This window comes from Vicugna pacos, chromosome X (genome assembly GCF_048564905.1).
Source record: "Vicugna pacos chromosome X, VicPac4, whole genome shotgun sequence".
NCBI classification, from domain to species: domain Eukaryota; kingdom Metazoa; phylum Chordata; class Mammalia; order Artiodactyla; family Camelidae; genus Vicugna; species Vicugna pacos.
In genome coordinates, this window is record NC_133023.1 from 54,386,434 (window position 1) to 54,401,466 (window position 15,033).

The following is a 15,033-nucleotide window of genomic DNA, read 5'->3' on the forward strand; positions in this document are numbered from 1 at the left end:
TCTTTCAGTGACTTCTTCCCGTTACTCTTAGGATAAAAGCAAAAATCCTTACCACAGCCCACAAAGTCATGTATAATTTGACTCCTGTTCTACCTTCCTAGTTTGATCTCCTGCCAGTATCCCCTTACTTCCTTGTGATACAGGCATTTTGTATCCTCACATATGCTGTTCCTTCTGCCTGAAGTGCTTTCTTTTTCCACCCCTCTTCCCCTGGCTAACTCTTCATCCTTAAAGGCTCAGCTTAAATGCCACTTCCTCAGGGAAGCCTTTGTTGGCACCTCCCATGCCTCACCCTCCAATAGGTTAGGTCAGCCTGTTAGTCTCTCTTAGCATTTTCTTCATAGCAGTTAATTAAAATTATAATTAAATAGTTGTTTCTTTCATTATTGTAATTTCTAGAACTGTTTGATTACCATTATATCCCCAGCAGCTCTCATATGCTGGGCACACAGTAGACATTCAGTAAACATTTGAATAAATAAATGAATGAGTAAGACTTCTGGTGTGAGGAAAGAAAGGTGGTGAAGGACATAAAGGATGTTCAGTATCAGGCAGGGGAAGAAATTCCAGGACAAGAGAATAACACGTAGGAATGAACAAATTGTTTTCAATGGTTCCAGACAGGCTAGCTCAAAAGAGGATCTGTATAATGAGAGATGGGATAGATAGGCTGGGGAGTGACAGGACAATGGCGTTAGCAGTCTTTGAAATTTTAGTTGAGATATTAAAGTTCTTTAGTTGCTGTTATTATAGATACTTGGGTGGGGGTGGAGGGCTCTACAAGTTGGAGTTTAAGAAGGCTTTTCAAATAAGAATCTTAAGCTGGCATGGAGTTTGGAGAGTCCGGGGGCAGACTACCAGCTAGAGCAAGGCAGCAGTGGTCCAGAGAAGAGGTGGCATGATGTGACCTAAATCAAGGCAAGAGATAAAATAGTCATGAGAAAAATGAAGAGGCAATGACAGTGGAAGTTAGAAAGAGAGAGATAGATTGAGGAAGCAATTAGGAAGAACATCAGCAAAGCTTGAGGAAACACTAGTTGTGCACAGGGGAAAGGACGGTGTTGTTTACAGTACCAGGGAGGCTTGGCATGAAATTATCAATTAGGGGGAAGCAGAGTGGTCAAGTCTAGAGGTAGACATTTCTAGAGGTAGATAGAATGTCATATAGGTGGTAGGACAAGCCCTCTGAACCAGCAGCTCTGCCCATAGGAGGACAACTTTTCCTGTGGTTATGCAGAGAGAACATTTGAGCTTCCTCTTTGTCTTTGTCTATTCCAGGATACAGTCTTGGCTTTGCTTTTGCATAACCAAAAGGCTTGTTAAAATCTTTCTCCCCAAACAAAAATCAATCTGTCCTCAATGGTAAATTCTGCCTATTACTTCTTCAGGAACAGAAAAGTTGCTGGAAGCTTTAGAATAGCAGTTTGTCCTCACTTTCAATCATAAAGGTTTCAGAATGTTGAAGTTCAGTTTGGTATTGCCAATGAAATTTTTTAATGTGCATATAATTTGACCCTGCATTTTTACTTCTAGGAATCTATGCTATAGAAGCACTTATACACATATACAGTGCAGCATTGATTGCAGTATTAAAAAATTATGAACAATTTAAATATATCAGTTGGGGTATGACTGAATAAATTATGGTCTATCCCATAATAAGGAATACTATGCAGCTATTATAAAGAATGAGATAGACCTCTACTGACATGGATAGGTTTCCATGATATATCAGAGAATGAAAAAAATAGATGCCTGTGAATCTGTATGAGTTGTGAGTGTATGTATATGAACAATGTATACATGGAAGTAAGTCTGGAAAGATAACATACTAAAAATACTAACTGGTTATTTCTGGGTAGTGGGATGGGTAAATGATACAGAAATGACCAAAAAAAGTTAAAGATTTAAAAAAATCATATACCACTTTTATAATTTAAAAAAATGTAAACTCATCAGCTTTCTTTGCAGGCATATTGGACAGAGGCCTCTTTAGCACTTTCCTTTCCCATGGGATTTGCAGTTGTATTGCCAAAACAAGATTATTTGAGAGCTTTCCAGCCCTCTTGCCCTACCTTCCTTTTGAGACAGATTGCAGGATACTTGCCTCCCCCCCCCCGCCCCCATGAACTAACAAAACAAAACAAAACCCAATTTTGTAATCAAGACCAGCAGTTTCAAACTTTATTGGGCATCAGAATCACCTTGATGCTTGTTAAAAAAATACAGATTCCTGGGCCCACTCAGTAGGTTCTGAGTGTGTATGGGTAGGGGCCAAAATCCTGATCTTTCAGAGGCACCCCAGGTGGTCAGTGAGGAAACCCTGTTTTAGGGAATGACGTCTGATTGTTCCCCTGGCTTCTTGTTTCTCTATGATTAGTAAAGACAATGAGGGAGCAATGACTCACTGGATATCTTTGTGGATCACAAATGGTTGGGTTCATCTGAATGGGAAAAAATGTATATAACACAGTTTAGTATACTTGAGATTTTAGTAATATGTTGAAGTGAGCTCTTTGGATTAGAGGTTGGTCTGGTGGGTTTCCTAGTCTATGATGCAGGTTTAGGAGATGCCTTCCAACAATGACTTTGTTAGTTATGAGTGGAAGGGGTAGAGAGGCGTTGGCAAATTGTGAGGTCTTAGAATTCAGATGCTTTCTAAGTGAAACTTTTGTCCTTGGAAAATCGCCATGCCTCTAATATTAAGATGAGGTACTATCTAAAGACTATTCTAAACAGTTTTTTGTTAGAATTAATTTTTTTTGTTATAAACAAAGTCTGTTAATCAGATGCTCAGTGTGGATTATTAACATTCCAAAAAGGTATTTAAAAAATATATACCTCAGTTCCTCCCAACAATTAACCTTGGAAACAAAAGTAAATGGGAATACTTCTTAACTACCTTTCCAAATCTTCAGTGAAGCTGGCAGCCATCAGTTAAATAAACCATTAGGTTTATTAGTTTGAGAACAGAAGGGTCAACTTGGGCACAGTATTCTAATTTGCTCCTTGTTTACCACACAATCATTTATTCAGAGGCTACTCTGTGCCTACGGAACACTAGGGAACTCCACAAATAATAGCAAGAGACTGATGAGCAGCTTGAACTCTAAGGGGATCATCTGAATGAGGGAAAAGTGAATAAAACACAATTTAATAGACTTGAAGGCTTAGTAGCAAATAGAAAACAGAAAGTAGATTCCTTAAAGCAATAGCCTTATTCTCTTCCAGTAGTCTATTTTAAGTGGGCCCTCTGGCCCAGCCTTATCAACCTTGGATTAGGAGCTTTGAGGAAATGGTGGTTTGGTGGTTGTTTTTTAAAGGGTTTTTAAAGAAATGTAGTTACTAAGCAACTGCCATGACCTACTGCTAAGTTGGAGTTCAGTAGGCAAGTCAATTCCAAAGAAGGGAATATATAAACAAGTTGGGAGAGGGGGAAAATGGCTTAAGGATAGATTGGTGTATTTTTTTTCTGGGCTCAGTGCATATTTCTGTGTTTTACTTAGCTTGCGCAAGAAAGGGCTGCCTGGTCAGAAATCTCTTTGTCTCACCCGGTTCTACTCATAGCGGGTGAGTGGGGAGGAGGGCCAGAAAAGAGCCAACTAGAGAGGGCTAGGGTGGGGGGCCAAGCCCTGGGAGGGGACCCGTGCTTTGGCGGGCTCTAGAGGTAGACAGCCCTGCTGCTGTGCTCTTGAGCAGGCCAGGGCTCTATGACAGATCTGTCACCACCCTCTACCTTTAGATTGGGATGCCTTATTGATATTGATGTGTTGCCTTATAACCCTCAGAACAGGGACCTATTCCAGCTGCTGTCTTTTTTTCCCCCTAACATTTAGTGGGTGAGTCAGTGACTGAACTGCTCTCTGCAGGATTTCAGGGACGGGAGTAGGTAATGAGGACAAATCACCATAACACCAGTGCATGATGAATGAAAGAGCACATGAATTTAACCAGTTGGTTTCATTGGTACCAGAGTGAACAAAAAGAAACTTTGTTGAGAAGAGAATGTTTGTGTGAATTAGAACTCCATTCCCTCCCCTTTAGGCTTCTTAGTATTTCCCTTTATACGCAGCTGAAGGTCAGGTTGCTTTGCTGAGGGAAGGGGAGTGTCAGGTGTTGGAACAGGTGTTTTGTTTTCTGCCTGTAGAGTCATACAGACTAGGTGGGGATGCTTCTTGCCAGCCCTCTGTGGTGCATGAAAATGCTTTTGTGGAATTCTTTTTCCCAGGAAATGTGTTTGTTTTGTAAAGCAGTTCCCCAGCCTTCAACCCCTAGTATAAATTTTGACTTCCTTTAAAATCAGCTTGTCATAATGAAATGTGCCTGTTTTCTACCATTTTCACAGCCTGTGCCTTCGATATATCCCATTTTATGTGGCAATTATAGACTTGAAAAATGTTGTGTGAGTGTGTGTGTGTGTGTGGTAAATGAGAATATCATATTTTACGTGTACTAGGAGAATGTCACAGCCAAGTAGCCCCAAAAAAGCCTTTTATAGTAATTACATGGATAGAGTTAATATTCCTATGTCAGGTTTTCTTAAATTGGATGTAAACCCATAGTCACCTTTCCAGAGTGATGAGGCTTTTTCAGGCTGTTATGATGGTGTTAGTGGGTTATAGATTTGGGCGTGGACTTATGACCCCACTGACTAGGTATTTTGGAGCAGAGAGGTGTCAGCAGGCTTCTAGGTTTGGGAGAATTTCTGTTTCAATGTTTAATTGTTACTGAAGCCAAAGACCCTGTTTGTTAAAAGGGAAATAATTCAGGAGAGTTTTGTGATCTTATCTGATTGTGAGGTTTGTTTTTACCTTTGTACTGCGTTCCAGTCTTCCCCCTCAAAAAAAATTATCTAGAAACAAATCATCTTCTTTGCCTAACAATGATATAATGGCCTCAGGTCTATTCCTGCCCCTCCACCCTGCATCTCAGGGCCATCTGTTCTCTGCAATCCACTTTTTGGGAAAGTCTCCTTTCCCATCTGCTCTCCCTGGGCCTTAGTGCCTGCTCCAAAGATTTATGAAGGCTGCACTGGAACCTTTTTCCAGTTGTTACTTTTTTTAAGGGTCAGTGATATTTCAAGGCAGATAAAAGCTTTTTCCATTTGATATGTCCAAATGTTACTCCTTTTTCAGGTGTATTCTTTCCTTTTCCTTCTATTACCCTGGAGGTGGAGAGGAATCTGTCTTTCTGTGCTTGGAGGAGGGACTCTGCTTATCAAAGCAAAGATTGACTGGGCTGGCTCTGGCTGCTTTGAAGCCAGGGGTGCTCCCGGCTCTTTGGCCTCTGGCATGCAGGCCCAGTGCAGCTCCTTGGGTTTATTCTTCCCTGTCCTTTCCCTTGTCTCCCTGACAGAGTACAGTCGCTTTGAATCGAAGATACATGACTTGCGAGAACAAATGATGAACAGCAGCATGAGCTCTGGGTCTGGGTCCCTCCGGACGAGCGAGAAGAGGTCCTTGTATGTCAGGTAAGTCTCACTTTGGAGCACCAGGCCTTGTGCTGCACGAGGGGAGCTTCGTGCCAACCCAGCCCTTTTTGTTTAATTAGTGGGGTAGGGAGGGTGTACTCCCAGTACTAAAACAACACTTTGCACTGTATGCTCAGGTTGTGTACTTTATGGTCAGTATCTCCTCCCTTTTGTGAGCTGGCTTCTTCCTTTTCGTTCATGAATGACTCAGTACGGGAAAATTTCAGTTTGCTCTAATTGTAAAAGACTGTTGGGTGATTGTTGCTAGTCAGCATTCAAATAGCACTCAAATGTTCAAAGTACTTTGCTTGCAATCTGTGATTTGAGGGGAAACTTGGCATTCCCCCTTCCACATATGCATAATAGACATCAGAATTTGTATCTGAGCACATCAGCTATCATTGTGTTCTGGTACAGGGTCTCTTTTAAAAGACCAAAGAACTTACAGGTTGTTGTGTTCTGGTTTTTTTGTTTGTTTTCAATTCTATTTCCTTGCTCCCTGCTGCACTGGTCTACTGTATCTGAATCATGGGACATGGGATGGGATGGTGGATGTTCCTCAGGAAGGGTGGGTGGAGGGAACGGCTATATAGCATTGAATGTATTGCTGCTGAAAGCTATCCTGATACTGTCCAAGGTTGAGCTTCTGACCTTTGAGACACATTACAATACTTTGTCAGGTCAAGGTACAAACCTCTTGGGGAGTTGGACTGCTAAATGAACACTATGGACTCCTCCTAGAAATAGAGATAGTTTCCTTCTTCCTGCCTGAGCTTCTTGGCAAAACTCCAACAGTCAGGGCGAGTACATTGTAAAGGTTAAAATCCTCTGAGAAAGAGGTGGTGGGATTACTCCACTGAGCCGTGTGTGTGTGTGTGTGTGTGTGTGTGTGTGTGTGTGTGTGTGTGTTTAATGCTTGGGTGGGGAGGTTGATACCTGCTGAGGGGTTGGGAGGGGAGGCTACATTTGCCAGTTACCTGGCAACGTGACATCTGCTATGTCCTTGGGGTTTGAGATGATGAGAACCAACCCATGTACATGCTAACTGCAGTTCTTCTTTCAGTGCTTGATTTTCTTTTTCCTCAGTTGCTAGTCCCTGAGCCTACTGCAGGGGGAGGAACCGAGGGAGCCCAGCTTCGAGCCTGAAGCCCACTAGAACCCTTCATGGTTATTTTCTAAGATGAACCCTCTGCTTGACTCCCTGTGTGTTGAGAGCAGCTTTCTTCACATTTGCTGTGAAGAGAGGAGAGCGGGAGGAAGGCTGGACTAGTCACTACTGATCTTCTCAGTTTCCTGTTTTCTGTCACTAAGCCCTTGCTCTGGGTCTGCAGCCTAGACACTGGGGTGCCAATGCAGGGAATCAGAAATATGCTGCCCACAAAAGGGTAATACTTACGTGATTTGGTCAGGATTGTTCCGTTCCTGTGCTTCTAGCCCCCGCAGATGTGGCACTCCAGTGTGCGTGGGAAGCTGCTCTTTAGGCAAGACAGTTTCTTTGGAGAGCTTTATTTTTAGATTTCCCCTCTCCGCCTATCCTGTGCTAGAGCTCTCCCTGCTTGGCAGGGGAGTGGGGCATTAGCTCCCAACCTGGAAGACCTGGAACACCCTTCTCTGGTCCTGGCAAGGGATACATTCTGTCTAATTCTGGGGAGGAGGGTGGAGACTGCACTCTGTTTCTAGTGAATCAGTTTATACAGTTTATATCATCTGCCCTTAACCTTAGGTAGATAACATCCAAGTAAATATGGTTTAGAATAGTGGGCATTTGTTATCACTAGACTTAATCAAGGGAAATAATGTTTTATGGCTGAAGCAGTGAGTTAAAGTCCTTCACTAAGCTTACCCTCTTCTGGAGCCTGGCTCGCTCTATTCCCTTTTGTGCCTCTTTTTGGACTTTTTCTTTTAACTTTACACTGGCTTCCTTTTGTTCAGCATTTTAAAATATTCAAGTTTATTCCATTCTTAAAGGAAAAGAAAAAATTTCCTTATACCAATAGTCCCTTAAACTGTTGTCTCTCTTCTGCTTACATTTGTCAACTTATGTGCCAGGGAACGCTAGTTCCTCAAAATGTTAAGTATTGTGTGAAAAATCGGCTCAGTAAGTTGGGCAAATGCAGGATTAAACAGGAAAATAGGGTTCTTTACTGTGATTAATCTCCAAGAGAGATTGTACTAGGCAATGTTTCCCCAAAAGATAGGATATTTAGAGAAACCCGCCTTAGCATCCAAGGTTGGGAAATGTTGCAGTCGTCTGTATTTGCTGCAGCTGTTTCTTCAAATTGCCTCTCTTTCAGTAGGAAAGGAGGTGTGTATCTGCTTTTCAGCATGGTGGTGTGGTTCCAAGCAACTCCAGAAGGCTCTGTTAGGGATCAGCAGTGACCACTTAGTCTTCAAATTCAGTGACTGGTTTGCTGATTATCTGCCATTGGTCTGACCTCTTCACCACATTTGTTCCCATGAATTACCTGCTTTCTTCTTTAAAGGCTCTCTTTCTACCTTGCTGATCATTTCTCAATACCTTTCATTAGCTCTGCCCCGTAAATGGCAAGTTCATTTATTTTCACAGCTTCAAATCCTGTCATCGAGTAAATGACATCTCTGATCTCTTTACTGAACTCCAGATCTGCATATCAACGACTTGCTGGACACATGCCTGCAGCTGTCCTCCCAGTGCCTCAGACAAGCAGTGTGTTCCAAATGGAAGCCCCCCTCCATACCTACTCCTCACTTTCCTTATCTAAGTTAATTGCATCACCTTATCATGTGGAAAAGGGATTAGATTTGTTCTGTCACCCAAGGCAGATCTCAGGTCAACATAAGGAAAAAAGAGCTAATGATTAAAATTATCTGAAAATGGAATGGACTGCTTCTGGAGATAGTAAATTTGATCTTTTGTCACTGGACGTGTTACAAAAGAGCCTGGGCAGCCATTTGTCTGGCTGTTGTAGAGCTGGTTGAAGCTAGAGCAACAACCTGGACACATCTGCTCAAGAGGCTTTCAGTAGTCCCCAGTGTCTTCATAATGAAGGGAAACAAACGTTTAGGGAACACTTGCTCTGCATTAGGACCTTTGTTATTCTCTTTAAACTGCTTTTAAAATCCTTTTAATAATGCTACAAAGTAGACATTATTCTTCTCATTTTGCAGGTGAGAGAACTGAGACTCCAGTTTGACATCTAAGAAGTTCCAAAACTAGAATTTGAACCTGGTTGCCCTGACTGTAGAATGTGGTTCTTTCAGCATTTCCCAAACTTGCTGACTGATAGGCATCCGCTGGCGTGCTAGTGAAAATGCAGATTCCCAGTCTCCTATCGATTTGGATTCACCAGGTTTGGGAAAATGTATGTTTTTAACAACAATCAGAAAACTCAGGAATGACCACCTGTGTATCACAATAGACGCTTATTTCTGTTTCACTCGAACAATTGAACATTACACTTAATTTAGCTCCTGCCACATGGAAAGCAGTAAAACACAGGTCTGAGAACTTGGGCATGGTTGTGGCGGTAGATTCATGGAGGCAGTAGGTGTGGTTCCTGCCCTCCAGCAGCTTGCTGTCTACGCAGAAGATACTGAGCAGCAGGTGGTTTATGTGAAGGAACCCTTTTCAGTGGGCTTTCACCTATAATTCTGTTTGCCGTTGTTTCCCCTTGTGACATGCTTCTTTTCCCTTCCCTTCCCCTGAGTCTCTATCCTTCTCTGGTGTGCACAGGGCAACAAAGCTATTTGAAGCAAATAACACCCTCTTGCAGCTGCACTGAGGCTGTATAGCAGGTGAAGCCCCAGGGAGCTGCAGCTGCACTAACCACAGGGGAGATGGGGTTTGTGGCATGGGGAACAGGAGGAAGAAGGAAAGAGAACAGTGTTTGGAAAGCAAAACTGAGTTTTAAAGTCACTAGTGACTTAATGGGAAGGCTTTCCCCACCCTTCACAGTACTAGAATCATTTGTTAAACAGTATAGGCAGGGTGAGCAGAGCCCCTCTTTCTGCCCAGTCTAGGGCCTTTGCTCTGCTGGTTAATTTGCCTTCCACATTGGAAAAGTCCACAGAGTATGCCTCGGTTGAGCCTTTTGCTCAGGGTCAAGGTGGCTAGATATTTAATTCAGGCCATTCTGACTGATGTGAAGGTAGTAAAAAGACACAGGGTAGGTTAGAGTTCCAGAGACCACCACGTTCTACACTCATGTTTTATTTCATTTTGTTTATCTATTTATTAAATGAATGAACAAAAGACCTTATACTCCAAAGATTGCTAAGAGGCTTGATAGTACATTTGTAGAAATAGCTTTTGAAAGTCTGTTCCAGCTAGCCTGGCTGCCTTCTTTGCAGCCACAGGACAGCATCAGGCGTTTTGGGAGTCCTGGCCTTCCGACTGGCCATCTGCCATTCCCGTCTTCTTCCTGCTCTAGGAAGGAAATCATGTTGGGGCATCTGCAGTCCTGATTCAAGAAACAGTGTCAGAAATATTGGCTTGGTCATCAAAGAAGGCTGGAAGATGCTCCTTCTTGCCAGCAAGCTGTAGACATTAATTGTGCAGCTACCCTGTGCTTAGCTGAGGGTGGTGCTTGGAGGAGCCATACTTTCTCTTGTTCTTTAATGAGTTTCAATAATTGATTAAGATGCCAGTGAGGTAATAGTGGCAGGCTTCACTATCTGACAGAATTTGGGAGTGATGATAATCTGCATCTTAAAAAGCAACAACAATTTATGTAGTATTTGGGGCTACCAGAGGGTGGGGCAGAGTTTTCCTGTATCAGTGATTCAGGAAGTGCCTGTTGCTACATCTTATACCCCAAACACCAGTCCTGGACCTGTGCTCATTATCCCCTCAGCTGATCCAACAGGTGCTGTGAACCCCAAACATTCACACATTGTGGGTCCGTGAATGCCCCTCTAACTTCATAATTGTCCTCGAAGGCCAGACTACTTTGAGGTAGACTAAAGGAGAAAGGTGCCCTCCCCGCTCTCCATGTTCCTTATTCAAGGTGTGCCACGGAGACCGACTTGCTGCCAGGTGCATTCGTTCCTCTTGTGCAATGACCCATCTTGTGTCTACCTGAGTACTCAAGTTTGGGCTTTTGAATTGCTCTTTAGAAGGTGCTAGAAATTTTAACTCTTGCACTAAGGTCAGCTGAATGACTGCTGCTTTATAGCTCTCCATACATGCTTTAGATGGACCAGGCAAGGGAAGGGCTGCTCAGTTTTCAAGTAATATGTGCCCTTTATCCAGTACTTTCTATTTCAGGCAGCTCAGTCTGCTATAACAAATACCACAGGCTGAGCGGCTTGAACAACAGAGATTTATTTCTTGCAGTTCTGGAGGCTGGGAAATCCAAGTTCTAGGTGCCAGCAAATTCAGGTAACTAGTGAGGGCCCCCCCCCTACTCCTGGCTTGTAGATGACTACCTCATTGCTGTGTCCTCACGTGGCCTTTTCTTGCATGTGTTGTGAGGAGAGAGAGCAGTGTCTCCTGTTTCTTTCTCTTCTCATAAAGGCACTAATGTTATGATGAGGGCCCCTCCCTCGTGACCTCATCTAAACCTAATTATCTCCCAAAGGCCCCACCTCCAGTTACCATCACATCGTGGGTTAGGGCTTCAACATATGGATTTTGGGGGTGGGGGGCACACAGACATTCAGCCCATAATACTGACCAAAGGAAGAAAGTTATGTCTTAGACCCCAGCTGATATGGGAGGGAAGACCAGTCTGAGGGATAGTAACTGGGAGGGTGTTCTGTGCTCCTTGCCGCCACCTGGTCTCATCCAGCATTCACGAGCATCAGACATGACCTCAGTCCTCAGAGGGCTTCCCCGAAAGGTATACAAGATGAATGATTAAAAAACCTGCAAGTGTTAAATAGTAATAAATAGAAAATATAAAGGAAGGTCACTGCTAAATACCTAGTATGAATTTGGAAGGAGGAAATTTGGAGTGGGCAGGTTCACGGAGAGGGGTGGGACTTGGGTTGGGCTTCAGAGGAGCCGCTGAGGGCATGAGGGGACAGTCAGGGCCTCCCAGGCCAGACAGATGGCTGGAGCCACAGGCAGAGAGGTGGGCATGCTAGTAGGGGAGCGAATGGAAGCAGCGCCTTGCCTCTGAGGCTATAGTGCTGAAGTGGTGTTGTTTACTTGGCTTTGAGAAACCTGTCTGACCAGTTTCCTTGGAAGTTGCCATTTTCTTTGCATTCCTGTTCACTAAGACACCAGCATAGCCCAGCCAGGTGCTTACGATTTCTCTGGATCTTTCAGACCCAAACTTTAAAATTTAGGACCTGAACTGCAGAGACTTTGGCCTGGTAATCTGTTTACTTTGAGCTGATTATATTTCTGCTTTGGCTGAAAGGAAGATTAGGCAAAGTCCCTCAGAGCACATGCACCATCTCTTTGGGCAGCTCTTAGGAGATACCGTTTGAAAGGTCACCACTTAAGCAACGTATCTTTCAAGACCTTTGGCAATTCTTTCTCCTTAGGAAGAGAGGCAGTGGCATTTAAAGCTGCCGTGCTGAAGCTTCGCTCAGGAACTCCAACCTGCAGACCCTGCGAACTGAGCATCTGCGTTCCGTGCTGTTGTGACTTGGCTCCGGAAGGTGGCTTCATTGCCCACTTTCTATTTTTATGTGCCACATTTTCCCTGGGCCATGCTCTTTACCCTGCTCTTAAGATAAATCAATATTTTCTGGCTTGGCCATGATGTTTGAGAAACTACAGGAAAACCCAAGATCTGGCTCTCCCTTGCTTCACAGAGATACATGGCCATAACCAAGGAGGAATATATTCAAGAAGAATAATCTTTTATGTAGACCACTCACTGTGATCTTGGGCTGCGGATTGTAATATTTCCATAAGCTTTGTTCTCTCCTGACATTGTGGTTCCCTCTGACCTGACCAGTCCTTAACTTGGAGGTCTCCATGAAATTCTTTTTATCTAGATCCAGAAAGGATAAGGAGTTTCTGAGTTTCTAGTCTCCCAACATGCCATCTTGTCAGTAAGCTCACACACACAATGGGACCAAGGTGACAAAGTGGTTAATTATGGTCTCTCTTTAGGTATCTTGGAGACAAATAGGTGTTGCTTTTGTTTTTCCTGCTTACTCTCAGTTTGAGTCACAGGTTGAAAAGGTTGGGCCTTACATGTGTAGGATTTTTGATTTCCAGGACAGTGGTTCAGTCTGATTTAAGAGGGGTGGTATGTTACTGCCTTGACTTTCACTACTGCTTGCCCTAAGGATAAAAAGGGGCCGGCAGGAGAAATATCCACGTTGTGGACAAAGGTGCTCTTTGATCCTCCTACCAAGCCTGACCTGAGGCATTTGTAACAAAGTACCAATCCCAGTCACTTCCTTAGGTTTCCAGCCTGTTCCTAAGAGATACTGTTACTGCTGGATGACCCCAGTTTAGCATGCTCCTTAAAGATCTTAGGTAGGTAGTCAGTAATTTTTCAAAATTTATTAAGGCCTAGTTTACTTACTTTTTCTGATTACATGAAATATAATGTCATTTGAAAGGTGTTTTGATTTTACTGCTCAGGCCTGTTCTTTTTTACTGGATTACTTTCCACATGAAAGTTTAACCTGGTAATGATTAAAAAAAAAAAAGCTGAGGCGATGAAGTTGGTCACATAGGGCCTCCTATGTGAATGCCAGACCCCTTAGCTAGACTCCAGGCTGCCTGCAGGCAGGCCCTGGCCTGCCGCTCTCCCCAGTCCCCCGTGGTGTGGCCAAAATACAGGTGTTACTGACCCTGGCCTCTGCTCACGCTGTTCCCTCTAGCGGGAAGTGCCTCTCCCCATCTCTATCTTTTGAAATCCTGAACCTTCGTTGAGGCCCAGTTCAAAAGTCAACACCTCCTCATAGCTTCCCCAACCTAGATATGACCTGTGCTCCCTCTGAAGGCTTTTAGGCTTGTCCTGCCTTTGTGCCTCCGTATAACACGCTCTGTCAGGTAGCATGCTTCACAAGACCAAGACTGATTTTGCTTCCGTACCTCCCATCTAGCAAACACAATGCCCCTAAGTAGACTTAGTGAATGTTTAAATAATAGAAGAAAGGTATTTTTCAGATGTAACCAAGTGGAGAGTTACCTTTTTTTTTTTAATGTGGTGTGACTTAAACTTCATGAAATTTTTCTGAGATTTAAGAGCCCTGGTCTGGGTTGCCCACCATACAACTCTAGATAAGGCCCCGTGTGTATCTGGGACTGGTTTTTGTTTTCTGTGAGGAAGTTTTCCAGCTCTTAGTCAAACAAAATTTTAGCAGGAAGAGAGAAAGTAAATTTAGAGAAAATCCACATCACGGATTTGGAAAACAAATCAAGATCATGACGATGGAAGGGCTGTTGGAGGAATTAGGAATGTTTAGCCTGGTAGAGAAGACCTGGGAAAGACTCGGACTCATTAAATGCTTGTGCTGGAAAGAAACTTAGAGAATATCAAAGGAGTTTCCTTTATTAGATAGGAAATGGGATGAAATGACCTTTGAGGCTCCAATGTTTGAAGCTCTTTTCACATTTGCAGTTCCAATTGATAGAAAAGGAAATTCTTGTTAATTCACCTTTTACGTTCTCAACAGAGAATGATCAGTTGAGTAGATCAGAATTGCAAATTCAAATACCATGCTGCTATGTCTTTAACAAAATCATAGTTTAAAAAAAGCATTGTCCATTCTGTTGTTCAGTATTGCTCACTCAGAATTAATCAGACAGAATCCAGGTAGACTTGGTTACCACTTTTTATTTGGAAACTGCCTTTTTCTCCTTGTTTGCCAGGGAATTTAGAGCTGAACATGTTCTTCATGAGAAGTAAATGACTCAGGTCAGGTGCTGGGTATATGTTTCTCCACTTTTTTTTTCTCTCTTTTAAAGTGCTTAGAAGAGTACCTGGTCATATTAGATGCTGATAAACATTTGCTTAATTAATGAATATCCTTAAGAATAGACTGTTGTATCATCATTGAAATATTAGTTTTAAAGACTAGTCAATGATATGGGAAATATGATATAATTTCAAGTGACAATTTAAGGTTGCAAAACTGTATATACATACCATGTTGCCAACTTAGTGAAGTATGTATTTTTTTTGTTTGTGTGTTTATTATATAATATTATACAATACCACAACAGTATGAAGAGTTACTTAAAATTACATAAAATGTGATTTTTCTTTTTTTAGGCTTTATATTTTTCAAATATTCTATAGTGAGCTTATATTATTTTAATTTAAATTTAATGAAATTAATGCATATGGGTAGTTAAAAATCTCAAATATTACAATAGCAAATGCAAGAAAATTTAATCCCTTGGCTATTTGCCCCTTTTCTTGCTCCACAAAGGCAACTGCTTTCAAATATTTAAACTGTAACAGAAAGAAGTAGTAAACCTAAATAGCCCTCTATGTGTTAAATAATGGAGCTACAAAATAATAGGGATATAGAAATATAGTCAAATGAAAAATTAGGCATGTATTTCCACCAGGAAAAAAATAATAGAAAAAGTTTATAGGAAAGGTGGGTAGTCATCTGTGGATACCACTTAGATAATGATGTAAAATGAAATATTGTCTAACCAA

At 42.4% G+C, this 15,033-nt stretch overlaps 1 protein-coding gene across 4 annotated transcripts in view; it reads left to right on the plus strand.

The window, feature by feature from the left end:
* DLG3 (discs large MAGUK scaffold protein 3) overlaps positions 1–15,033 on the plus strand; it is a 51,459-nt gene that overhangs the window by 21,798 nt on the left and 14,628 nt on the right. For all 4 annotated transcript variants that reach the window (XM_072955667.1, XM_006217669.4, XM_072955666.1 and 1 more), the window contains one exon: positions 5,356–5,470. In XM_072955667.1, coding sequence (XP_072811768.1) covers positions 5,356–5,470 — 115 coding nt within the window. The remainder of the gene's footprint in view (positions 1–5,355; positions 5,471–15,033) is intronic.